We start from the raw sequence: 25,723 nt of genomic DNA, 5'->3' as shown, positions 1-25,723 counted from the left end.
AAACCGATCAGAGATTTAAAAAATCATTAAATAGTAGAAATCTCTTCTATCGATGAGTAATCTACACAATTTTTTATCGATCTATCTATCTGATTAACCAGGCGGAAGTGAGTGGGGGTGTGCTAAATAAATAGTATTTCAGCTATTAATATTCAGAAACACTGCGTTAAAGGTTCATTAAAGAGCGACATCAGCCGTCGATCAAGTGAGGGGGGCTAATAGTAAAAATTATTTTTTATTCTAAAGGTAACCCTTTTCAACATGTGGTCCATTATTTTAAGGATCTATAAGAATATAGGAATAGAAATCTATAGGAATTGTAGGCACTCTTTAGATCTTCTTATCGATTTTTTATGACGCGACGCCCTTTTTTGCATTAATAACTGTTTTTGATTAGTATAATTATGTAACTTAAGGAAGTTCATACCTGTATGGATCATAAGCTACCCATTCGAGTAAGTGTATATATTGTCGATTAGTTATAAAATTTTATTTAATATGCCGATACTATTATATAAAGGACATTTAATTGCATACAAAATTTTTAACTAGTCACTTTCCACAAGTTGTTACTAAATATTATGAAGCAAAGATTATGCACATTAGGAAACTTTACCATGAAGCAACACTGGCAGAATACGTAAATAAACATATATATGAATTAATTACATTATATCTGTTATGTAAATGCGTGAATGTAAAATTCCTTTGAAGAATGTTTATCCATGACATCAAAACTAGCTTCCTGCTGTTCAATTTGAGTAATACACTTTTATGTACAAAAGAATCTAAACCAAGTATCAAGTGTTCTTTCTATTTTAGAAAAATGGTATTTACGATTCAAAGCCACATGAATGCCAGAGTTGCGGAAATAGAGATATTAATATATTAAATAGAGATATTTACTTGCAATTTATAGATGTAATATACTTACGGTACAAAAGAATACTTCGCACTGAATCATAAAAGCCCAAGTACCTGCTTTTCTCGCACTATTAAAAATAGATATTATTAAATGAATTAATAGACTTTATTATCATGTTCATTCAGTGACATGGTAGTAGCGACTAGTGAACCTAGCCGGTGGGCGTGGCCTGGAGTCCGGCAGGGAGGGTGTTGCGTCGGGATACTTTTTATGGCAGGGGCAGGGCGGAGCAGCGGGCGCCGGGCTTGGGCTACAGTGCACGCGAGCTCTAGTAAAGTAACCAAAATCCGGTCTCTCAATCTTCAACTTTTTTAACATGCATTCATCGAACACGGCTTGAGTTTTGCGACAATATCTCAGCGAGTAATTTCCGGAACTCTTGTCTACGCAGTTGGAGTACTGCTTGAACTCTTCTAAGCAATTCTTCTTCACTTTCCTGAAGAAGTTGAGTGTGCAGGCGGTGACTTTCCTGCCGAGGTCGAGGCAGGCGCGGGGATCGTTGAGCTCGTAACGGCACAGCATGAACTCATTGTTTACGGCCTCACAGTCTTTGCCGAGGTGCGCCCCTGCGCTCATCAATGTCGAAGTCGTCAGGTCCACCTCGGGCACCATCAGCTCGTTGCACTCCGGTAGCTTCACATTTTTTGTCACCACCATTACTGACTTATTTAATTAAATTAAGCGTCGACTGAAAATAATTTGTAACGTTTGTAAAAAAATTGTATTCAAACGTCAACGTCAATATTATAGTTTCTTTTACTTATGTCAACAGAAATAAAATAAAATAGACCAGCAATCCCTTCACCTCATTGACCTCTATAGATTGTGGATTATACAGGTCAGCGTATCTTGTATATATGTATATATATATAAGTAGTTAATAAGTATTAATCTAGGGAACTTGTTAAATAATTAAATTTTCTTATTCAGACTCTATAACAATCAACAAAGCGAACCTCATGGAAAAATATGCAAAATTTAAGTACACCATAGATATCCCGCCCTGAAATGCGACCCTCATTAAACCACCCGTTTCCACCCCTATCTTCGACCACGACGCGGTTTTTAACAAAGTTAATGTCTTGTCGCCGCCAATGTTTCCCTGTTCCAGTTTTCTTTAAATCTCGTCGTCATCAATTCATTAACCGTTCTTTTCAGGTGCGAGTCAGTCGTTATCGTGTCCGGCTGTGCGGACAAGTAGCGGCTGGTTGGACTTATTCCCGCTGCCGTGCCGCAAGCACGGCGATTGCGGCGTGATGGGTGCCCAGCACCTCTGCTGCAAAGGCTTCTGTACAAAAGGCGTGAACAGAGCAGCCGCTGTTCGGTAAGTCAGTTCTACGAGATCACATTATTAGATGGGTATTAGATTAGATGCTTCAAGAATTCACAATTTTTCCTCATTGTTATCATCTCACATTTTATTTTGTAGGTATTCCTCGCGGTTCTTATAGATTTCTTTTGTTAACAAGATTGCTCTTTTGCTATCCTCATCTATTGCTTTACTGCTTTCACAACTTCGATAATTTCCATCTTTCCAACCGAAGCTAATTTATTTCAGCTTAAAATTGCTACGTTACGGGTACCGTTTCAAATAATAAATAGTATTTCTTCTACCAATTTGCCTCGTTGATTTTACATATTAAATGAAATTCGTAGAAAATAAATTCATCTATATATATAAAAGAAAGTCGTGTTAGTTACACTATTTATAGCTCAAGAACGGCTGAATCGATTTGACTGAAAATTGGTGGGCAGGTAGCTTAGAACCAGGAAACGGACATAAGATTTAATTTTTATCCCGTTTTCTATTTTTTTTATTCCGCGCGGACGGAGTCGCGGGTAAAAGCTTGTTTACAACAAAAAATGTTGTATTTCGTAACCATTCTAAGAAATTAATAATGTAATATTAGTTATAACAAAAAAATAACTTGTTTTAGAATAAACTAAGTACAGTACGCAGTTACATATAAATATTGTCCAGTTTTATAGTAACATACGAACGTAGAAAATTACATTTGTTAGTTTTGTAAACTCATGAATTTGTAAATTCAAATAAGTGTAAAAAAATTATTAAATTAGATACAAATTACAATTTTTATTGTACGTACGCACGCAAATACAATGGTACTAAAAGTGAGCGGCCAAATAGCGGTGCCGTGAAGCCAAATCCATCATCTTGCAATAAAGTTTCATAATATATTTATTATCTGCCAACCTATGAAGTCTACTATTTTGTTCTTACATCTAGGCTGTAATGTCTCCTTAATAAGTAATCTTAATATTCTAAATGCGAAAGTTTAGATGGATGGATGTTTGTTTCAAGTTATCTGCAGAACGGCTTAAGGGATCTTGTTAAAATCCACATTAAAAATAGCTTCTAATAGTTCCGTAGTTAACTTATGGAAAATACGCGTTTTATTGTTTGTGGGTATTTTGAATGTAGTTTTGTCACAATAAAGAACACCTATAAGTGATCTTATAACTTCATAGTTTCTTTGCTTGGAATGTTTAAAAAGATTATCATTACCGTATTACGTGATGATTTGATTACCACAAGCGAAACTAATTATACTCAGATGAAAAAAATCATTATTTTGTAAAGGTTTCATTAGATTATAATCTTGGCACAGTTAGTTTTTATTTGAGTAAGTTCATTAAGCTAGCACAATTCAATACTACCATTTCACAAACTATTCACTATTGCACTATTCTTTTGCCATTCGAAGTCATTTCCGAATGTTGTAGAACTAGTGGTGAGACGAGCAGTAGTGTAGTCGAGTTGAGTAGCAGCACAAGTAGCACCAGCACCACCACTAGCACCACAACGACCACCACCACCACAACGACCACCACTACAACACCGAGTACCACCACCACCAGCTCCACTACTACGACGACCACACCGGCGCCGACCACCACCACAACAACCACCACGGAACCGCCCAGACCGTTCTTCCAGCTGCTGCCCATACAGAACCCACCTACTCCAGCGCCTGCTGCGCCCGCTAAAGTCGGTAAGTTTGTAGTTTCTTCTTTTGTATACAACTCTTGTTGTAACGTAACGAAGATCCAAGGCTATTATTATTTTGCCTACTTGCTTAGTGAGTGAAACAACGCTGTTATATAGTGTTAAGAGACACGGAGCAAAATTTCACATTTTATATTGTTAAATGTTTGCTAGCAGGAATAGTTAATGTTAAATTTAATTGCAATTTTCAACTACCCAACTATTCGTTGACACATTGAACTAGTTTAAGTTTTTGAAATCTACAAATGTTCATAAAATAATAAACCCTGGGAAAAGTTGTCTGTTATACAGTTTTTTCTACCTAGGAAAACTTTACGAACTTTCCGAAAACACCAGTTTAAAATCGCTTGTTCACGTTAAACGCGCTGGCACGATACTTAGACTGCACCCGCGAGGGAATAAGCACAAAAGCTTATCTTATGGCAAATATATCCAACAGCAATCCAAAGTAATTACTCCACCGAATTAAAATCCAATGATCATTTTTAATTCGATTTTTTACTCCAAAATGCAGGCAAAACCCAAAAGTTTGTGTGTCCTAAGAAGGCGGCGCCCGTGGTTTTATTCCCAATTCCCTGCGAGACCAACTCCCAGTGTAGAGCAAGCAGTGGGGCTGACCAGGTGTGCTGTCAGGGACGATGCGTCAAGGGAGACCCGGCTCCACGGCCCACTGTGCAGCAAAGCCATCAACGTACGTATAATAATATTGCTTAATAATAGACGTCGCAACTCTCGATATAGCAAGCTGTTAGCCAGTCTCTAGATCAATTAAATGTTCACCACACATGTAGTCTAAAACCTTAATGTTATCAAATTATAGAAAAATTTGCTTGAAAAGTTTAGGTCGTATGACCGGCCTAAACCTCCCATTTTGAGCTTAATTAGTTAACGACCTTGAAAATGGACAAATCTCTTTCTATTTCTTTATTTATAAATTCCAGCTTTACTTGGCGTAATACCTCGCGAGTGTCCGGCGGCGCCACTGGGCGAGTTGCTCTTCGAGGTGCAGTCGTGCAAGTCTGACGCGGACTGCTGGCCGCGTGTCTGCTGCCCCGACGGCACCCGCTCGTACTGTCGCACGGCGCGCGCCCGACTCGACCTCGTGCCCGTCGCCAACGCCATTGATGCACGTAAGGAGCCCAAGAGGCTTTAGCAGACCAATCTTCAGGCAATTTCGTTATAACTGATTACTGTTTAAATAAAGCGAGTAACCTGCAGTCTGCTGCGTAAGGGGCATGGTATAATTGAAAGTGTACTTGTGTACGTGTAAAAAATAACGTTATTTTTTGTATAAATCATTGTAGGGCCGAAAATGGAACAAGAAACTTTTGATTTCCTTTACAGATAATCTTTATCTTTTTTTTAAATGTATCCATTATCTTTCTTTCTAAGTAACGATCTGAAAATGAACTGCTGTTAATAGAATCAGATAATAGCTTGCATTGTTCGATGAGTAAATTGTGGTATTCTTTCTTGACAGCATCAAACAAAATTCCTTCATTGTTTTCAACACAATATTCCTCCAAAATTTGACAAAGCATGACATAAGCTGTGTTTGATGCCTTCCTCTTTTTAAGAAAATCACTCTCATCTCCTTTTGAAATGGTTCGTAAATATTGATCTTTACAACATTTGTGATAAGGAATATCATAATGTTTAGAAAAGGAACTGAGTTTTTTCAACATTACTATGTCACAATGTTCAGTAGCTGCACTTTTTATTAGATCAATAGTTCGAAATCTATTGACTGCCAATGGAACTTCACGGCCACGATGTCGTTTACGTGCTCTTTCACAAATGAAGCATTTTACTGGTGGTAAAACCTCATCACATAAGGGGTCAACTGCACAAAACTGATCACCAGAATCCTCAAATTCATGCTCAGACTCATTTGATACTCCTGGTCTGAAAATATTTTACTTATTAATAATTTGACATTAAAATTATACCTTAAAACAGTTTTCTTTAGTGTTTCATAAAAATTAAGAAATAAAAAATAACATCATTTTAACTAAATACTAAAAAACAATAACTAAGAAAAGTAATTCCATACACGTCTTTTATTTTTTAATCATCACTATTTTTATTTTACTTTATTGATGTTAAAAACTGAAAAAGTATAGTAATAATTAAATAAGAGAATGCATTGTAAGAAATAAAAAATCTGTTAATGCAATATTTAATTAACCAGCGGTCACCCATAACTTAGAATTTAAAAAAGGTAGCCTATAATATGCCTGCATGCATCAGCTATCTTCCCGTCAAAGTTGTTCCAGCCATTCGGTTGATTACCCAGAACAAATGTGGGATTGTGTACAGACAGATAAAAATTTTAAAAATAGGTTGTTCATCATCAGCAATTTAAATATAGCATGTGTACGAAATATGATTTATTTCTCGATACTGCATACAGAAATTTCAATTTAACTAATATATATTTAAAATGTGTATGTGTATATATATAAATTGATTTAATTTACTATGTTAAAGCCTTTTTGATAGTCTGTTTAGTGTATTATTAGAAATATTAGTACTTACTCGTCTCTTATAGTACCAGCAACCTGAGTTGTTGAGGAACTATCAGAAAAATAGATCTTGGAATCTCCAGAAACTTGGAGCGCATTATCACATTCTGCTTCACTTTTTTGTGGCTTCTGGAAATCAGGTGGTATTTTAATCGCTGTAAATAATTTGTAACACTGCGCATGATAACCGTCTTTAAATGAAGTTTCGTCTGGAATTTCTACTTTATTATAGGAAGTGCGTGATTTCCTTTTAATCATTTTGTTTTGACGATACTCCAGAACAGTCTTACATTTTTTTATTGTTTCCGCCGTAAATTTAATAACTTTATCAAATGTTTGATCTCTACAAAATACACAAATCTCACTATTATCACTCATTGCCGTAACACATATAAAACTTAGACGATTTAGTAAAGTTTTTTAACACAACAAATAAAGCGAAGCGTGAACGCGTTGTTGTGGTCAGCTGTTAGCTGTGATCGCATATGTCATAACAGTGTTGCCAATGAATATTTTACCCTGGCCGTGTACATTGTGTTGAAAAACTGTTTGTATGGATGATCACCCGTAGCATTATTTAAAAAAGGAAGGAATTTAACATTGGCCAAATGGCGCTGTTTTAGCGTTTTTAATGATTATTAACATTATTGAAATTTTTGCAAATAATAGTCCTTCTTTACTTTTTAATCACAACTTTATAAGCTTTAAATTTTAGATCAAATTCTTATTCCCGGTACAAAAAATTCTTATCAATGACTATTTGACTTATTTGTAATTTACAGGCTGATTTCGAAATCGTATTTACAGTCTTAACACTTTAAAAGCGAAATTCTAAAAAAGAACAATTCATTTTGTAGATTTTCGAAAAGTAGTAGAATCTGCTACGGCCATATGCCGTAGATTTTGTAATTTGTTGGCCTTAAAACTGTACAACACGGTAATTGCCGTAGCATCGGCAACAGTGTTTTAGTGACGCTGGGGGATAATAACCACACCGTATTCCAGCAACCCTTAACCGTAAACAAAGTTTGCGCTAATACTAATCAAATAGCGTAATATTTATAGTAAAACACTTATAACTGACATTCACTGCCCTTATTTCATATACATTATCTCATAAATATCCCAAATTTACAAAAAGTCAATTTGATGTTATTATCAAATTACACAATTGTATAAGGTAATTATTTATTTATTTTCCAGCTTTGCGGTCATTTGAACAGTACTTACAATGTACAGCGCCACCGCAACACGACCCGTTCCCGCAACGCTGCAGCTCGAGCGTAGATTGTTTCCCAAACCTGTGTTGTGCAGAAGGTGGCAAAAAACACTGTCGTCCTCCGCAACGTAGCCTTTTCTCTCTACTCGCTGGTGTCACGCAGGTATTTTTTTTAACCATTTTAAGCCTTGTGTTACTAGCTAACGTAAACTTTTACGACTGGTAACTCACAAGCTATCTATTCCTTTTTAACTTAGACGTTATTTTTGTTTTTCAGAGATTTGGGTAAATATTCAAAATGCCAGCTAAGTGAATAGTGGATGTGTAAGAATGTAATTTATGTTTTATACTTTTATATTTTTAGAAATAAATAAATGTATATATAATTATTGTACATATTTTTATTCCTTAAATACTTTAAGCATATTAAATAAAATATAACATTCTTTAGTGTATCTACATTCTACGCTTCACATTATGATGTGTAGTAATAAAAAAGAATAAATATTATACTTATACTTAGTGGCTATGTTAATTTCAAAGCTTACTGAAAAAATAGTTTTCAGCTCTGAAAAATCAAATAAAAAATAAAACACATGTACAGTAAAAGCTGTGAAGTTGTGAATTGAATGTGTGTAAAATCATCTATAGATGTGAATGTGAAAGAATGATATCCCAGAACTGCACCAAATCAAATTGTCAAAGTCCATAAGATCTGCCTAACCATCTAAGCTGAGAGGGAGTCTTGAGTTTTGTTGTTATAAAACAATAAGGTAAAGATATTTTTAATCAGCTTTGACATAAAAAAATAAATTTATTAGCAGCAGTTTGGAACTTTTTGAGATGTCATGATTAATCAATCTGACTGGAATAAATAATTGATAATTGGAATAAAACACAAATATTATTTTTTTAGTTTATTAACCTAAGTTATCTTCATATTAATCCAGCTGAAACAAAATGAAAAAATAAAATTATATTTTTAGATATTATTAATTAAAAATAAAGACTTTTATAGTTAGGGGAGAAGGCCCAGTCATACAGTTGAGGAAGTTAAATCTAACCATTTAACAATTATTGAAAACCAAAAGGCTCTCAAGTTTATGACATACATTTAACATTATCCTGCTCTTGATATTTCTTTTATAAACAACTGTTTACAATACTATAGAAAAGCAACATTGAATAAATCATTAACAATTGGTTTACATTAACCAATTCAGTAAGCCAGTAGCATCGGCCTAGCAAAAGAAGTCGGTCTGGAAAGTTTTGATATAATTCTCTACATTATGCCAGTCCAGTCTAAGGTATTTATTTGTAAAAACTACTGGGTTTTCTAGGAAATATTTAAAGACGAAGTGAGTGGATTTAGGTCCAGGATTGTTGTTAAAATTAAAATTGAGATCATAGGCTTTCAAGCTTTAAGCATTAAAATACAATAAATAAAAAAATTAAAATGAAAACCATTTTACATCCTCAATAGCCATTTTTGGTTATCATTTTATGAATATAGATTTTTTCCAGCTGTAGATGCATTCTGACTTCAGAGCTTTATTTTTAATTCTGCCGCAGTTTTAACAGAATACATGTTTTTTAAAAAATCACAAAAATCAATAAAAACTGATAGATTAAAAATCACTGTATCATTATAATATTAATAATATTTTGAACAATAAAGAATTACAACAAAATGTAAGACCCATTGTCACTCCACCTTTTTCTCCCAATTCACAATCCATATAAAATTTCCCTTATAAACATTGAGTGGTTCCTATACAATTGTTCTGTAAGCACTGGACTGGCTTAGGACAGGTCCCCTATGTTATTCCAGTTGCGGCGGAATGGCCGAACTGGCCTTTAAAAGTAGAATGCCATCCCAGTTATCGAACTGGCTGGCTTCTTGGCTTCAGTGAGTGTCCACATTATGCCAGTTGTATGACAGCGCTGACTTCCAACACGATTGGCTTACTGAGCTGGCCTTATGTAAACCAGGCCTTAAAAGTTTAAAATTTCCTAAGGACAATATACTTTCCAATCAACTGTGTCTGGCAACTTGCTTGCGTTAAATAACTAAATTATAAAAACTAATGACATCAAGAGTGGAATACATTATTTAAAAAAAATAAAAAGCGCCTACATAGTTTTCTATATTGTGGGATAGAATAATATTTAAAGTATGACCACTTCATTGTAAGTATAGAAAATAGGTTTTGTAAAATATTAATTACCTTCTTGAAACCAATGTCATGTGCGTATTCTCTGAAGCATTGTCTGCAAATGTTCAAACCATACTTGCGGATAAGTCCATGTCGGTTAGAACAAGCTCGGCTGAAAAGAATTTTATTATGAAGCACGTGTTCAAAGATAACCACAATGTTAAATAATGTACGACAATTTATAAAACTATATGTACCATGAACGGGATCCTTGCCCGTATCTTCGGGGGTGAGAATACCAGATATTTGCGTGACCCATCACGAAAATCAAATTTTCGTAAATTAATCGCTGAAAAACACGTCCAAAATGGCGGATTCACAGAGTAAAAAGGAAAATGCTGTAAAGTTTACGTTTGACAGTTTGTTAAGAGTTGATTAATTTGGCAAAGAGTACATTACACAGAGCACAAAAGAGAAGAAGGAACTACGGAGGGACATTTAACTAATATTTTGATGAAATTGGGCATCTCATAATAAGTCTGGACTATGTAGATTTTTTAAATACAGAAGTGGACCAAGAATTCAAGATATCGATATTTTTTTACAATCCATTTCTAAACTGTACATTCATGTGACGCTTATTTGACATTAAAATGACGCATGCTTGAGCTGTTGACAAGTCTATGACACGGTAATAATAATACCGTGAGTGAGAGAGATACAGTTATACCCAATTCCTGTGACGTGACAAAGACAGGGATAACTATCTTCCGTCCCTTTCTGCGTACCAGGGTTTGGGGTTTGTTTGGAACAAAGGTTGTCCCCTACAAACAACCTAGGTTGTCCCTAACAAAGTTTGACATTCGTGCTATTTTTCGAAAATTGTGAGTACTTAGTGGCTGTAATTGTGCAAAAATATTTTGATATTACAGTTTTAGTGAGATCAAGTGTATAAAACATGGTATACTGCTGTATTGTTGGTTGTAAAAGCCGTAGTCAGCGAAAAGAGAAAAACATAACCTTTCAATCGTAAGTACTGAAACTACGCACTTATTCACATGTATTCATACAAAATAAGGAAGAAAATACAAACTAGTTGTTTTTTACAGTCTTTGTAATAACTAATATGTTAAAATACGGGTAAAATTAGCTAAAATAAAATAGTATTTTTCGAACATTATGCGCCCAAACGCAGATGTCATTTGTGTCAAATAATATACTGTAGATCTGGGAAACAAGCGGCCATATTAAACTTCTTTTCAAATTGGTTGGTTATTACCCGTAAAAATAATACCACCATCTTGTTGTAAAAATTACCCTGAATTTAGGGGAAATAAATTATAGTATGTATAATGTATATAAATGAAACAATTCACATTTTTTATACTATTTTCAACAGATTTCAAAAGGAGTTTTTAATTCTGGTATATGCTGTGTTTTTAAATATTTGATACTTTCTTATCCCGTTGATTTTAAAGAGTATGCTTTTTAATTTGTCCCATGTAAATTTTGTTTCTTAGAAATTACAATCAAAATAGTTTAATATTAAGTAGTTTTACATGTAGTGTTCACTGTAATGATATACAGAGTAATTTAAAATTATATGACTATAATATTGGTATGTTTTTTGTAGCTTTTTATGAAGACTTAGGGCTTCGTGCATATCGAAGAAAAATAGGACATCGTTTGAATGCTCGTCTAATGGACCTAAGACTGAAGAGATGCCGCGCTTTGTTGAAGCGGTACGCGGGAAAAAAGTATCGGGAAATTCTTTTTTTGGAGTCACTCAAGACATCCTTGATTAAGGCAGCCGCCGATATTGACATGGACCTCGTTCGTGCTGTGATAGACGACTGGCCGAGCAGATTGACGGCCTGTATTCAAAATCACGGATGTCATTTTGAATAAACTTTAGTGTCATAAGAATCTATGTTTTGTTAAGTTCAATTTGGTATATAAATGGTCACATAATGAATAAACTTGTTTCAATTATTTTATATTAAACATGTGACAGAATTTATGACCTGACTAAGTATTACTAAAAAAATCTGTTTACTTAATCTTAGTCACATAAACAAAAATTACGCATTGTTTTTTTTATTTATTACGTTTATTAATTACAATTTAATTGGGAATATATAAATTGGTCTATATTAAATTATATCGTAATTATTCATTTTCGGGACAAAACAAATAACTGGTAACCCCAATCCTTTTACATATATATAGGTATAGTCTATAGTACTCTCTATCTGTCCCTTACGGGTGAACGCGCATGTCATATCTATATAATTCTTCATCTGAGGCTGTTGAGCTTAACATGACATTCACTTGACGCTTGCCAAGTTTTGGGAGATTTTTATTCATTTTTGGACGTGTCGCATTTTTTGTTGCCTTTTTTAACAGCAAATTGAAGTAAAATGGGGTTATTTGTATGTCTTTTAAAATTTATTTTGAAGATATTAATATATTTTGCTGTGTTTGTATCTGTTATCCTCCTTATTCCGAATTTGCCTCCGTACTCGAAGTTCACCGCTATAAAGTAAGTAGACATAAAAAGTTATTCCAATTTACCGTTATGTGAAAGTAATAAATTTTAAAATTTTAGGCTTGAACCTACTCAGCCTAGGAGCGGAGTTTTAGCTCCTAATACAGCGCTTAACAATGCGGATAAATTATTTACCAATAAACTAATTGGACCTGAATCATTTTTAATTTATAATGGTGAACTTTACACTGGTCTTGCGACCGGTGAAGTTGTCAAAATTTCACCTGGCGGTCATATTACTTTTGTTACGAAAATAGGTCAGCCTTGCAGTAAGTAGATCTTTTATTATTTTTACATTAATGACTTTGGTAAGACACTACCGAATCATGACGAATTTTTATAACACTAATTTATAACCATAGGAAATGATTTCTTTTACATTTTGTAGTTTATTGGGGTCACAATTTATTCCAAAGAAAAAAATAAAATTGTTTCACACTTTTTCTTAGCAACAGTAAGAAAAAGTAAGTGTGTAGATAGCACACTTACTTTTTTGTATAACAATCACATTTTAAAATAGAAAATGGTCCAATTTACCATTATACAGAACACAAGTTTTCGTTTTTTTATATACATTTTTATGAGTTGATTAATTTCAATTTATTTTAAAATATTCCAAACTAACCTTTTCAGTATTTTAATGTTATTCAACATGTTCTTGACCTAACCTGTTATTTTCTCTTCAAACCCTCAAAAAAAATATTAAAAATAATGTGAATAAGACCCTTTCCTATCGTGTAAGATCAATTTTATGAAAATACAGCATGATTTGATTTTGTAAAGTATTCCCCTAACTTTAACATATTTAAATTGGGACTAAATTCTTTTTAATTTTATAATAAAAATTGTGTGGTTATATTCTTCAAACTGCTTATAAATTTACTGTAAAACTATGATGCTTATTTAGTCTAGATGATAACTATGTATATATACTATTGTTACATAGTGGAAAGATTTGTATGTTTGTGTGTAACAAGTAAACTAAAATCTACTGACGTATTCCAAAAATTCTTTTGCCATTAGAAAGCTATATTGCTAGATTTTTTATACCTAGTGTATGAAATCACAGTCAAAAGCTATTAGTTTATATAAATACATCATGAATTAATTTGTTATTGTACATGGATTGTCAGACTGCATACATTCAAGTACTGATATTGAATACAGGTTAATGATAACATGTTATTTGTATAACAAATATGTATTATTGATAACCTTAAAGTAGATATTAAGCCCAAATATGAATAGTTGTTACTTGGCCATGTCATTCTCATACAAATCCTTCTTTATAATATAAACTAGCTGTAGCCCGCGACACTATCCGCGCGGGATTAAAATAAAATTTAATATGTAGATTATGTGTCCTTCCAAAATATGTTCTACATAAGTGCCAAATTTCATCAAGATCCGTTGAGCTGTTCCTGACAACTTCTAACAAACATCCATCTATCCATCTATAGTATTATATTATTATATCCATTTATTTATATTTCGCATAATACTAAGATGTGAAAGGTTGTATGGATAGATTTTTGTTAAAAATATCTCCAGAATGGTTCAACCGAATGGAAGAACACATAGGCTACTTAGTTTTATTAAATACTGCGCGGACGGAGTCGCGGGCGACAGCTAGTTACAATATAAAGTTCTCAAGTAGTCAAACTGAATTGATTTATATGTAAAATCTCATATAATGTGTGTAGTTGAAGATAAAGTAGCAGTTAATAGATTTCATTAACAAAAAAACATAATTTATTCCAAAGTTATTAATTAATTTAACTTGAACAATAGTATGCCAGAATTATAGATAGTAAACTATTACATGATAAGGTTATAAAAATTTGTTGTTTTAGCTGGCCTTTCACAAGAACATATTTGTGGCCGTCCCCTTGGATTAGAAATAGATGAAAAAAATAACATATTGTATGTAGCTGATGCCTACTATGGTATATGGAAAGTGAATCTCAAGAATGATAAAAAACAGCTACTTGTTTTACCAAATGAGGCAATAGATGACAGATATCCAAAAATATTTAATGACATTGCTTTGGACAAAAGTGGTAATATATATTGGACACATTCATCAAGTGATTATGACTTGAAAGATGGTGCAATGACACCTCTATCTGACCCATCTGGAAGGTAAGATTTTATATATAAAAAGGAGGTAAAAGTACAATGGGTAATGTAATATATTAAGTAACTCCTTCCTATATGCATTGGTAGTAAGATGATGTGGTTGCAGTAGCACATCCTATCTAATAGGTAATAGTAGAGGGGGATAAAAATATAAAGTGCTGTTGCACTGAGGTGACCTTTGTTGTAGATAGCACAGACTTATAATGAATAAATTGGATACATTGTTTTGACTTGTAATTAAACTGAAGCAGTTTTTGTTTATAGTAAAAACGACTATTAATATGTATTATTTCAGATTATCATTTTACAATTCAAAAACTAATAGAAGCAATGTGCTCGTTGACGATCTCTGGTTTCCCAATGGAGTAGTTTTATCACCTGATAGTCAATTTGTACTAGTGAGTGAGTCGAATCGCTATAGGCTACTTAAATATTACATTAATGGACCCAAGAAAGGAAAGACTGAAACCTTTGCAGCAGGTTTACCAGGTGAGATAAGAGTAAAAAAACACAGGACATAACATAATGAAGTCTATTTTTATTGTAATGAAAAATTAGTGTTTATTGACATAACATGGATTCTTAAAAAGTTTCTTTATCATATAAACCTGTAACATTCCAACAATGAACATAAAAGTTATTTGAAAACTTGACCACATGTCCACAATGAAGGTGTCTTCGAATGCGATGTAGCTGTCACGTGACTTCATAGCGCCGTACCGGTACAACTGATGTCGCGCATGACCCACAGACTTGAGAATACGCATCAATGTTTCCGTTATGTTCGATACGTCAACATAATATGTTACACCCGCCTCGTCGACACCCATCCATTGTATTATCTCCTCCAACTCTTCACCTTCACCCACAACAGTAGACTCTTCTTCCATATCTTTATTCTCCATCAGCACGTCGACAAACACGAGTTTAGAATTCATAATACTATACGAATTGTCCAAACAAAATACATATTCACCCTCATGCTCCAATTCCATTATGAACGTATTCTGAGATCTTTTATAATCTGATAATAGCTTCACACCGTTTGGATCTAATATATCGAAAGAAATATCCAAATCGCCATGTTGTCCATCTAAAACTTCGTAATGCACCTCCATCATTTGTCCAACTTTACCATGTTCAAAGAAACATGTCCGCGATCCAGGATCCACACGAAAATTCATGTCGGTTTCGTAAATATATTGTGAATTCACATTTTTGCATATAATAGAAATAATAATGCAAGACGTTAAATAATACATATTTATCATATTGGTGAAGGTAGTTATACTAATAGTATATTCAGTATCGGACTGCTATAACATTACTCAATGTTTACACAATTGTTCTTAGAGGTTTAATATGAACATGGCTTTTAAAACATGAGCAAACATTGGTTCCTTTCGTCATCAAATAATAGTTTTGTATAATTGGTTTGAAAGATAAGTAAATTTTTTTTATTTTCTCACCAGGAATTCCAGATAATTTGAAAGTTTTGCCCGATGGCTCCGGTGTTATTGTTTCGTTGTACGTCGCTTACGATGATGAAAATCCACTCCTCAGTCGGACACTAGCCGCCACACCGTTGGCGAGGAAATTCTTAGCGCGTCTTATTAGAATGATAGAGATACCTTTCGAATTTCTCAACGAGCAGTATCCACACGTCATATTAGAGGAAATAGTTTACAAGGTTAGTACTGTAATCGACAAAATTTAAATACAGGCAATTCGTTAACGGTTTTCTAAAACGTGTTTTACTTTTTTTACAGATTGGACATTTCTCCAGTTTATCTGGTATTTTACCACAATCATCAGGTATATTGCAATTAAACTGGGACGGTGAAATAATTGCGTCATATTTTAATACAGACAAAAGCATTGGTACAGTTAGTGATGCTATTGTATATAATGATAAATTGTACATAGGAAGCCCACATTCATCGTACATTGGATCAGTTCCTGTTCCACCACTTCTAAAGAATGCCTTTTCCAAGAGTCGCACAGGTGCAGCGGCAACCAATAATGCAGAAGTAAAAAGAGCGCAGCCAAAAGTTGAGTCGGCACCTACAACTAAAAATGTTAACAAACCAGAAACGGAAAAAGTGAAACTTGCTGAAAAGACAGATGTACCTAAACCTGCAGTACAAAAACCAATAGCAAATCAACCAAATGTGGGTAGTCAACAGATAAAAAAGGAATCAAGTAAAACTGAAAAAGTTGAAGTGAAACCAAATAAACAAGAAGCTGTGGTGAAACCTAAGCCTGTAGAAACAAAACCAATCAAACAAGAAACTGCAAGTGTCCCTAAGCCGGTTGATAACAAACCTATTAAAGAAGAGACAAAACCTAAAAAAGTTGAAACAAAACCCATTAAAGAAGAATACAAACCAAAACCTGTAGAAACGAAACCGAATAAGAAGGAAACTGAAACAAAATCTAAACCAGCTGAAAGTAAGCCCATTAAACAAGAAAGTTTAACGAAGGCAAAAACTGTTGAACCGGAATCAAGTAAAAAAGAGACCAAATCTGTTCCTGTAGATCCAAAAAGTACAGCACCTAAACACCAGACTGTGCCTCAGAAAGGAACAGAAACTGTTAATTCTAAATCAGAACCAAAACCGGTGCAAGGCAAAGAGACACAAAGTAAAAAATCAAAAGAATCAGATATTAAACAAAATGTTGTGCAACCAGAACCAGTCAAGGCAGCTAAAGTCGAGAAACCTGAGGTAAAACCATCACAGTCTAAAACAGATAAAACAAAAGTTAAGACTCCTACTGAACCCCAAAAACCTGTACCAGATCAAATTCCAGTCAAAGAAGAGATCCCGTCCGATAGAGTCCAGCCTGCAAAAGAGACATTGAAAGTAATAAAAAAGAATGGACCCGTAGAAATCCCTAATCCTAATTAAAAATAAGGTTGTGGAATTTTTCTTAATTTAAGGTGATAATGGGATTTTTAAGAAAGTAATCATTATGGAAGTTTTTTTTTAAAATTACATACAACAAAGTTATAAAATACAAATGTACGAATAATTAATTCCGTCAATAAGATCATTCCAAATCGCATTCCTAAAAATATATCTAAATTTAAGTACAAAATGTTAATTGGAAACTTTGTTAGAATTTACAAATTATGTGAAAGATTTTTTCACATTTGTGTTGGATCTCGGAGAGATTTTAACTACAAAATATTCAAGTATTAAACAATGAGGCTGAACATTAAGTCGGTTAAATTATCAAATTTTCGAAAAAAAAAAAAAAAAACATTATTTTTACACGAGATCATCAACATTTAATTTATATTTTACAGGTTACCAATATAAAGTGCAATAAGATCTATGTAAATACATTTTACAATCGTTCTTCCTCATATTGTTTTAAATCTCATATTTTTATACGTTTTCGACGAGTTTTTAACTTATGTTGTTTTTTTTTATATTTTGTTTAATTTTGTAAACGTAAAAATAACGCACATTATTTTTGAACATTTTTTTGTATTGAAAAATAAATTTATTTATATGAACACGTTTTTCCTATTTTTTTTATTATTTTTACACATTGTCATCTTTGGTTTTTTTTTCAAAGACAATGACAAAAACCACATTATTAAAGATTACACCTTCACAAGCACATCTTATAAAGGAGCCTTTTACGTTCTAACATTGTTGACAAGATGGAAAAGATACTTGTCTAATAATTATGAAAAAAAAACAACAATATTAGCAGGGAAAATAAAAAATCTTGCTTCAATAAATATAAGGATATATTTAAACACATTAGTTGCAAAAAAAACTGAGTACCACTCTGTGTGTTAAATTAAAATTATTGTATGGAATGTCAACATATCAATAGAGGCATGATTATGAGGAAGGTAACACCAAAATTGTAAATAAGCTAGGTTTAATAAATCTATTTGTATCTATATAAATAAAATATTCCAGTGATTAATAAATAGCTATTTGATAAATTGCAATTGAGCTAAAAAACTAACAAATTATTCTATAATTTTTCCTAATAAATCCTTTTGTTTGTTGTCAGATAGATGTCGACAATTTTAGCAAAAACCTACTTAAATCTAGCGTTACCCGAACTTTTACGCTAATTTACATTCTGTCGTTTTATTTTACAAAACAGATAATTTTCGATTAGTTTTGAAGTGTACAAAATACGTCCAATGTGTATCTAAAACAATCTAAATTGCAAATAAAGGGACATTAATCAAAATATCGCCTTAATTTCCGACGTATAAAAGGCTAACACTGTAACTGTAACTTAAGACATTGAAATTATAAAAAATTCTGGTTTCTGAGGCCTGTTTTAAACATATCGTCAACATTCTCATTATCTTTGACAAAATAGAGATAACAATGTTGTCTTTGAAAATATGATCTCAGAAACCCACCATTAGTTTCCAAATTATTACAGAATTAAATAACCTCGTGCAAAATACCAAATAGTGTGATAGACATTTTCTGCATACATTAATTTTCATTTTTATTTATATAGAAAAAGATTTTGGGTAGTTTCAAATAGCTGTTATCTTAATGTGTGGACAAAAATTAAATATGAAAAAAATAAGGGACTAATTTAACTTTGTTTTAGATACAAACTGGATATAACATCAATATATAACAAATACTAAATCATCCAATTGTATTCCTTGTATGTAGTAATTTTTTAATATAATTACCCAGAGCAATCTATCTACATAACATTTTCATTATGTACACTATCAAACATTACTCTATGGATGTCTTCATTTATTGCGACATTTCACATTACCTCTATATCTACATTATAATATCTACTTTACTCTGGTTATTTTGCATTATTTGAATGTCATACTTATTATACTAAAGCTTTCAACTTATGTAGAGGGAAATTATTATTAAATTAGCCTTTGATAAAAAAATAAAAAGAGGACTTATATAAAGAATTCCCACAACTTTATCATAATTCAAACCAATTTCTAAAAATATATTACCCCATTATTCGTTTTACTTGGTTCTATGCACTGACAGAAACTTGTATCTCAACTTGTTTTTATGTAGTTGTTTCGGCAGTGCGAACTAATAGTCAACACGATAAACGTCAACCGTAGAAAACTAATTTCGATAGTGTTTCACGATTGATTTATGTATGTGTTCTTAATAAAATGCCTTAAAAGACCAATTATTGTTTACCCAACGAGCGAAATGGTGGGACAATTTATTAATTCGTAATAACAGAACAATGTATTAGCTGTTCAGTTGAAAGCGCTCTTTACATAAAAACTTTGTTACATTATGAAACTAGACCATTGTTGAAATCAGTTAAGAGATTTTTTTTGATAGTAGTTTGGAATCTGTATACCAATTTCACTTGCAATGTTAGTTATATTGTAAGAGATTATGTTAACATCAAATAAAAAAAAATGTTAGTAAAAATGCTATTAAAATGATCAAGAAATTGTTTGTTAAATAAAATATAAACACTTAATATATAGAAAAGAGGGGTTTACATTGTACTTTTTAACTTTTTATCTAGATTTTAAAATCTGATTTTTTTTCACACAAAAATTACAACATATTTTTTTAGACCTAATATAAATAATACTTTTAATAATAAGGCTTTAACAGTTGTGGACGCTACCAACAACATCTGTACCACGAATGACTGCGGCAAGTGGAAGTCATTCCACGTTTTGTCTGATGAGTGTGCGTCCCGGAGGCCTTATTTTAGTCCTCTTTTCTTTTCCACCCTTTTCTTATAAGGCATGGGAAAGGGAAGTGGATTTGAGGAGGATGGGAAACGCAGAAAGGAGAAATATTTCGTCATTTGTAATTGTGGTTGTCAATGGTGAGGGGTCGTTTTGCTATTTCGACAATTTCAGTTGGTCGCTTGATCTTTTTCGCATTCAGATTTATTTTATTAGCGTTTAAGCCATATTTTAGTGTACATATATCATACTTATTCTACACTAAGCATCTCATTAACAACCATTTAACTGCGTTCTGCAGTTAAAATTACTACAACTGTAAGTGAAATTGGTTGTCAGTTCTTTGTTTCAATGTATTTTATTTTTGTATCAAATTTTTATCTACAAAAGCTACTTTTGATTAATTATTTAAATTACCTAATGATGTATGGGCGGTAGCTAAATGAAGACTTGTTCAGCGGCGAGCGCGTCCGCGAACGGCTTGACTACGCCGCGAGTCGCGAAGTAGAAGATCAGTCCGAATGTTATAGATATAGGCAGAGCTGGCAGAGCCTTCTTGAATATAGCCAGCAGAAGTAAAGTTAGGCACAGTCCCTGGAAATAAATAAAGCTATTGACTAGTTCAGTGTCACTACTATTTTTTCAGGAGGTCACCGTCCTTTAACATTTTCCTCATCGTTAGATATTTTATAATTAAAATAGTATATGACAACGTAGCGATTAAAAAATTCGATTGACACCAATTAGCAGTAAGTTATCTTTGTAATGTTTCTTTGAATGGATAATATGGATTTTTTTTTACACACTTCTTGATAATGCAGATTAAAAAAAAGTATAACTTACAATAAGTATAGCTACAAAACAGGCAAGAGTAGTGTTCCAGTCTCCGTACGAGCTCGCCTTGCCGACCAGCACACTGTAGAAGATGAAGTCGCCCAGGCCGAGTTTGACACCCTCTAAAAAAAAACACACATTTATTGCTGAACTTCAGACTCAAATTACGATATTGCAGTATCCGGTCAATATTTTAAAAGTAAAGATAGAAACTTGCTTAGTAATTTTTTTCCAAAAAATACTCTATAGTATCTTATCTCTAATCTTATCAAGATTTACTCACTCTCGTCTTCGACTTCAGGTGGCGGTGGGCGAGGTCGCTCCACTCGCGTGGTGTAGTTCGCGGGCGCGGTGCCGTCGACACGTAGCCGCCGCGGCGAACCCCCTGCGCCCGTCGCACCCCCCGCACTTCGCGCCCGCCACGTCTCGTCGAACCCGCCCTCCCCCTCCCCCTCCGCCTCCGCCCCAGACCTGCTCGAGCCGCCGCCTCCGCTCGCACCCCCGCTTCGTATCCTAGATCCTAAAATACACATTCACTTCACCAATAGTAACATAATTGTTTAAAAATCCTATTCCTAGCAGCTTTTTAACGGTACAGAATATTAAAATTTTATGTCATTTACTGATTTAAGGGAGCGTCGGTGGCTCAGGGTTTAAGCATTTGACTTGCAATCTGCAGGTCCTGGGTTCGAATCCCGACATGTACCAATGTGATTTTCGATTTACATATGTATATGTATTTAACCGACGTTGTATGGTGAAGACTATGGCCTAGCCACCTAAATTAGGGGTCGGTTCCGAGCCCCTCAATAGGGATATATAGTGAGCTGATGATGATAACTAACTTAAGTGGCAAAATTAAAATGTTAAACAACTTAAAAACATCCAATTTCTTAAATGAATACAATCAGCTATTAAAAACAAGAGACAACAAAGGAGTATAATGAGCAACACTGGTGTTAAAATATATCTAGACACATGTAAATAGCAATGGACAAATACAGGTATATGTTTAACTGACCATAGATTAAATTAATGATGTATCAAAACAATTACAAGGTCCGATTTTCTGCTTAGAGTTATTGGATATTACGAGAAGAGACCATTTCGGTAGAAATCTACAATTCACAGCAAAAACCCACAAAGAAGAATTTACAAAACAACACTTCATATACATGGACAATGTATAGGAGACATAAGACAATAGAGTCGCCCTAGACAATGTGTAGAGGACTAGACAATACAGAGAGCCCATAGACAAACATGTGAGAAACACATAGAGGGCAGTATTGTGAGCACCGACCGTGCGGGTGCAGGGGGCGCAGCTCGCGCTGCTCACCTGGCTCGCTGGTGGCGCCCCCCGCGGCTCCACCTGAACCCACTGGCGCTGCTAGGCAGTACATCACAGTAGCTGAAACAAATATTAATTGAGAATTACACTTCTGAAAAATTATTTTTATTTCATATTATTATTTCTGTAAAATATACTTACAAGAATAAATAAGTGCTGGAAATATTGGTTCATTTCTTTCTTGAGCAGTCTCAACTAATATCCTTAATGGTCCCTTCGGAGTTAATACGGCTACTAAATCTGAAACAATATATGAAAATGGCGAGATTTTATTATTTGCTTATTAATTGAAAAAATTATTAAGCCACTTTTTAATTAATACTAAGAATGGTAAACTTCGGATGTTTCCCTGTCAAATAGAAAAAGTTAACTAATAAATAAACAATAAACGTTTATTCATAATAACTTACCCCAAATAGAAATAACAGCTAGGACGGCCCATGTTGTCCACTCTGGTAGGTATTTGATAAATACGAGAGCCATCAGAGCCGCTATAAATATAAGATAAGCTTGTTGAAGCCTCAATGGACCTTTCCAGTGGATCACTATCATACCCATCACTCCAAAATTCCACATTACGAAAGCTAAAGTTATGAAATCCATTGGTATATTATAAGCTCGTAATGCCTCCCTGTAATGAAAGACCAATTTAAAACAAAAAAAATATATTAATCTGTAACTACAGATATAAGATTTGCTACAGTTCTTAATACATTCTATGCCATTACAAATCTATATATATAAAATAAAGTCGTGTTAGTTACACTACTTATAACTCAAAAACGGCTGAATCGATTTGACTGAAAATTGGTGGGCAGGTAGCTTAGAACCAGGAAAACGGACTTAGGATAATTTTTACCTCGTTTTCTATTTTTTTATTCCGCGCGGACGAAGTCGCGGGTAAAAGCTAGTTTTTGTATAAAAAGAACTCACCAGATGATTCAATGGCACTGCATGTGATAAAATAGAGATATATTGTAATGTAATACTCACTCCATGTACAAATATGAGAATAAAAACAGCAACATAAGAGAGGATAGGATAAGCCAGCCATGTATGATCTTGTAACATCTCTTCTTATATAAAACAATGAGCAAGACAGTCATAAGAGCTATCACACTGAGCAAAATCATTGAGTTTGCAAGAGCATTCCATACTTTTGTCACTGCATAAGGACTCTCTTCATGAAAAGGTGTATAAGCTCTGAAAACAAGTTATTATTAATTTAAAAAGATCTTCTATGACATTACTAATATTATAAATATGAATGTTTGGATGGATGTTTGTTACTAGGTATCTTTGAATGGCAAAATGGATCTCTATGAAGTTTGGTGTAGATGTAGAACACAATCTGGTAGAACATATAGACTATAACATATAATTAAGTTTTTTAATGTTGTAGTTCTCTATAAAAGAATATGACACATATGTTACACATGGCCAATATAACATTATAAATGTGAAGAAATTTTTATAATTTGTCTATTAGTCTAAGAGCTTATTTTTTATAAACATAATAAAATACAAAACTAGTGTTGATTTGTTATATAAACTACACTTAGGAGCACCCTTAGTAACCATTTAGCAAAAATGAGTATCACAGAATACGACTTATACTTACAAGTAAACATCTTTGACAGAATAGAAGTTGATTGAGGATATAGTTGCAACTACTACAAGCATACAGAGAGTCACAGGTACAAACAGCTTGATGACATGCCGAGCACCATACTTCAGCTCTAGCTCTTCAACCTGTGATTCAGCCTGCACTCCAGGGTTGTTGGTACTTGGCCCCGGATTCCTATGGTCACCTGACCCACCCCCTTCCCTTGGCTCGACACTCTAAAAGGGATAATACACATTTACAGCAACTTTCTAAATATAGGTTTCACGACAGAAAATAATATATTGATACATGAACAGTGATGGCTACTACAAACACATCAGAATACTGTCTAACCCTTTCGCAACAGGCCCATGTGTGCTGCTCTTTTTTCATTCCATCGTGTATTAGTTTATGATAATTTATAAAGCTAAGTAATAAATTGAATACAATTTCACACTCCCACACATTTCATATAAGGATAACGTTTAAATAGTTTGCTATTTAAACATTATCTTAATATATATCTCCTGAATGATAAATAATTCAATGGCAACATACTATTATGGGAATTATACCGTCAATGCAGGAAATTCCGTGTCAACTAAATTATTTATGTAATTTTTGACTACCATGACTAGATTATTGAATAATAAATTACACAAAAACAGCATCTGGGATTGCATTTTAGTCTTTCATATCAACTAAACTAATATATTAATTTGCAAATATTTTTTGTTATTCATAACAGTACATTCTTAACAAATAATGCGCCTAATGTGATTCATTGACAAGTAGGAAATGGTCTTAAAGATTACCACCTACACCATAGTTTCGCTGGCTTTCAGACTTGGTTTTTCTTTTCCTTGCAATGCGTTCAGCTATCTCCTTGTCAGGACGGGCTTCAGCTATATGGCCATCCATGAGTGCTGTATGCTCGGTTGCTGACGCCTCTGAATCACTACTAGTGTCACTCATTAATGTGAAATTAAAGTCTTGGACATTATGTTGAAAAACCTTTGTAAGAAGGTCATTAATATTTATCAATTTCAAGTGAAACCACTTTTGTTGCTAATTTTTGTTAATAATATACACTTCACAATACCGTTACCACCACAGAATGAAAAACTATTTTATTAAACGTCGTAAAACGTCAATCAAATCCGACATAACACCATAGACTAAACTTACTGACAGACAGATTAAGAATAGTGCTTATTCGCAATTTTCTGACGCATCAGCATATAATGCCTCAGAATATTAAAAAAATGGAACGGCCTGTTAATTTTATTTGTTCCCACAGGTTCTACAAGATTCAAACGATTTTACAAAAAAAAAAAAATAGCTAATGTTAACAGAGGCGGAGCAACACGTGGGCGAAGTGGGCGATCGCTCATGGTCTCACACTTCATAGGGCATCACGTTATTATTAAAATCAAAACGACGAGAGTTTTGATTTTAATAAAATAAAGAACTTAAGTAACATATATTTAATAGGATGATTGAAATGTACCTTACAGTTAGGATTAAATTGAGAATCAAAGTCTCTGAAATCAAAAATGTTTGTGTTTATGCACCGAATTGAGATAAATTAACTCTAAATGTTAAGTGAATCTACCTACAATAGTTGATGAAAACCATACCCAAATCAGTTAAGTCGTTTATAAAAATAGCACCCAAAAACAGACAATATTTAA

General features: G+C 33.4%; 7 protein-coding genes across 8 annotated transcripts; 2 read left to right on the top strand and 5 right to left on the bottom strand.

Annotated features, from left to right (window-relative positions):
* Nucleotides 1-960: 960 nt before the first annotated feature.
* LOC106721670 (NADH dehydrogenase [ubiquinone] 1 alpha subcomplex subunit 8-like) lies at nucleotides 961-1,835 on the bottom strand. Its single transcript, XM_045681833.1, has one exon. The coding sequence runs from the start codon at nucleotides 1,580-1,582 to the stop codon at nucleotides 1,043-1,045; it is 540 nt and encodes a 179-aa protein (XP_045537789.1). The 5' UTR covers nucleotides 1,583-1,835; the 3' UTR covers nucleotides 961-1,042.
* A 254-nt stretch (nucleotides 1,836-2,089) lies between these two features.
* LOC106721667 (mucin-5AC) lies at nucleotides 2,090-8,027 on the top strand. Its single transcript, XM_014516686.2, has 6 exons — nucleotides 2,090-2,249; nucleotides 3,671-3,939; nucleotides 4,468-4,644; nucleotides 4,895-5,083; nucleotides 7,682-7,860; nucleotides 7,975-8,027. Exons 1-6 carry the CDS (start codon nucleotides 2,182-2,184, stop codon nucleotides 7,984-7,986), a joined length of 894 nt encoding a protein of 297 aa, XP_014372172.2. The 5' UTR covers nucleotides 2,090-2,181; the 3' UTR covers nucleotides 7,987-8,027.
* Nucleotides 5,090-7,206, bottom strand: LOC106721668. The gene is made up of 2 exons (XM_014516687.2): nucleotides 6,492-7,206; nucleotides 5,090-5,858 (listed from the first exon to the last, which is right to left on the bottom strand). Exons 1-2 carry the CDS (start codon nucleotides 6,854-6,856, stop codon nucleotides 5,249-5,251), a joined length of 975 nt encoding a protein of 324 aa, XP_014372173.2. The 5' UTR covers nucleotides 6,857-7,206; the 3' UTR covers nucleotides 5,090-5,248.
* Nucleotides 8,028-8,591: 564 nt separating the features above from the next.
* LOC106721568 (40S ribosomal protein S29) lies at nucleotides 8,592-10,252 on the bottom strand. The gene is made up of 3 exons (XM_014516531.2): nucleotides 10,111-10,252; nucleotides 9,926-10,025; nucleotides 8,592-8,647 (listed from the first exon to the last, which is right to left on the bottom strand). Exons 1-3 carry the CDS (start codon nucleotides 10,170-10,172, stop codon nucleotides 8,639-8,641), a joined length of 171 nt encoding a protein of 56 aa, XP_014372017.2. The 5' UTR covers nucleotides 10,173-10,252; the 3' UTR covers nucleotides 8,592-8,638.
* A 1,963-nt stretch (nucleotides 10,253-12,215) lies between these two features.
* Nucleotides 12,216-17,772, top strand: LOC106721620. The gene is made up of 6 exons (XM_014516598.2): nucleotides 12,216-12,395; nucleotides 12,462-12,670; nucleotides 14,255-14,543; nucleotides 14,836-15,029; nucleotides 16,013-16,230; nucleotides 16,310-17,772. Exons 1-6 carry the CDS (start codon nucleotides 12,274-12,276, stop codon nucleotides 17,447-17,449), a joined length of 2,172 nt encoding a protein of 723 aa, XP_014372084.2. The 5' UTR covers nucleotides 12,216-12,273; the 3' UTR covers nucleotides 17,450-17,772.
* LOC106721621 (transmembrane emp24 domain-containing protein 1) lies at nucleotides 15,046-15,980 on the bottom strand. Its single transcript, XM_014516599.2, has one exon. It carries the CDS (start codon nucleotides 15,809-15,811, stop codon nucleotides 15,095-15,097), a length of 717 nt encoding a protein of 238 aa, XP_014372085.2. The 5' UTR covers nucleotides 15,812-15,980; the 3' UTR covers nucleotides 15,046-15,094.
* Nucleotides 17,773-20,595: 2,823 nt separating the features above from the next.
* On the bottom strand, nucleotides 20,596-25,187 carry LOC106721475 (presenilin-1). 2 transcript variants are annotated; one of them, XM_045681831.1, is made up of 9 exons: nucleotides 24,852-25,187; nucleotides 24,045-24,265; nucleotides 23,417-23,626; nucleotides 22,834-23,054; nucleotides 22,565-22,663; nucleotides 22,376-22,483; nucleotides 21,356-21,592; nucleotides 21,082-21,194; nucleotides 20,596-20,832 (listed from the first exon to the last, which is right to left on the bottom strand). In XM_045681831.1, the coding sequence occupies exons 1-9, from the start codon at nucleotides 25,002-25,004 to the stop codon at nucleotides 20,677-20,679; spliced, it is 1,518 nt and encodes a 505-aa protein (XP_045537787.1). In that variant the 5' UTR covers nucleotides 25,005-25,187; the 3' UTR covers nucleotides 20,596-20,676. The 2 variants fall into 2 exon arrangements, with proteins under 2 accessions (XP_045537787.1, XP_045537788.1); XM_045681832.1 differs by having other exon boundaries at nucleotides 22,412-22,483.
* Nucleotides 25,188-25,723: the final 536 nt, after the last annotated feature.

This window comes from Papilio machaon, chromosome 17 (genome assembly GCF_912999745.1).
Source record: "Papilio machaon chromosome 17, ilPapMach1.1, whole genome shotgun sequence".
NCBI lineage: Eukaryota > Metazoa > Arthropoda > Insecta > Lepidoptera > Papilionidae > Papilio > Papilio machaon.
The sequence above is the reverse complement of the archived record's forward strand: the minus strand, read 5'-3'. Positions and strand labels throughout refer to the sequence as shown.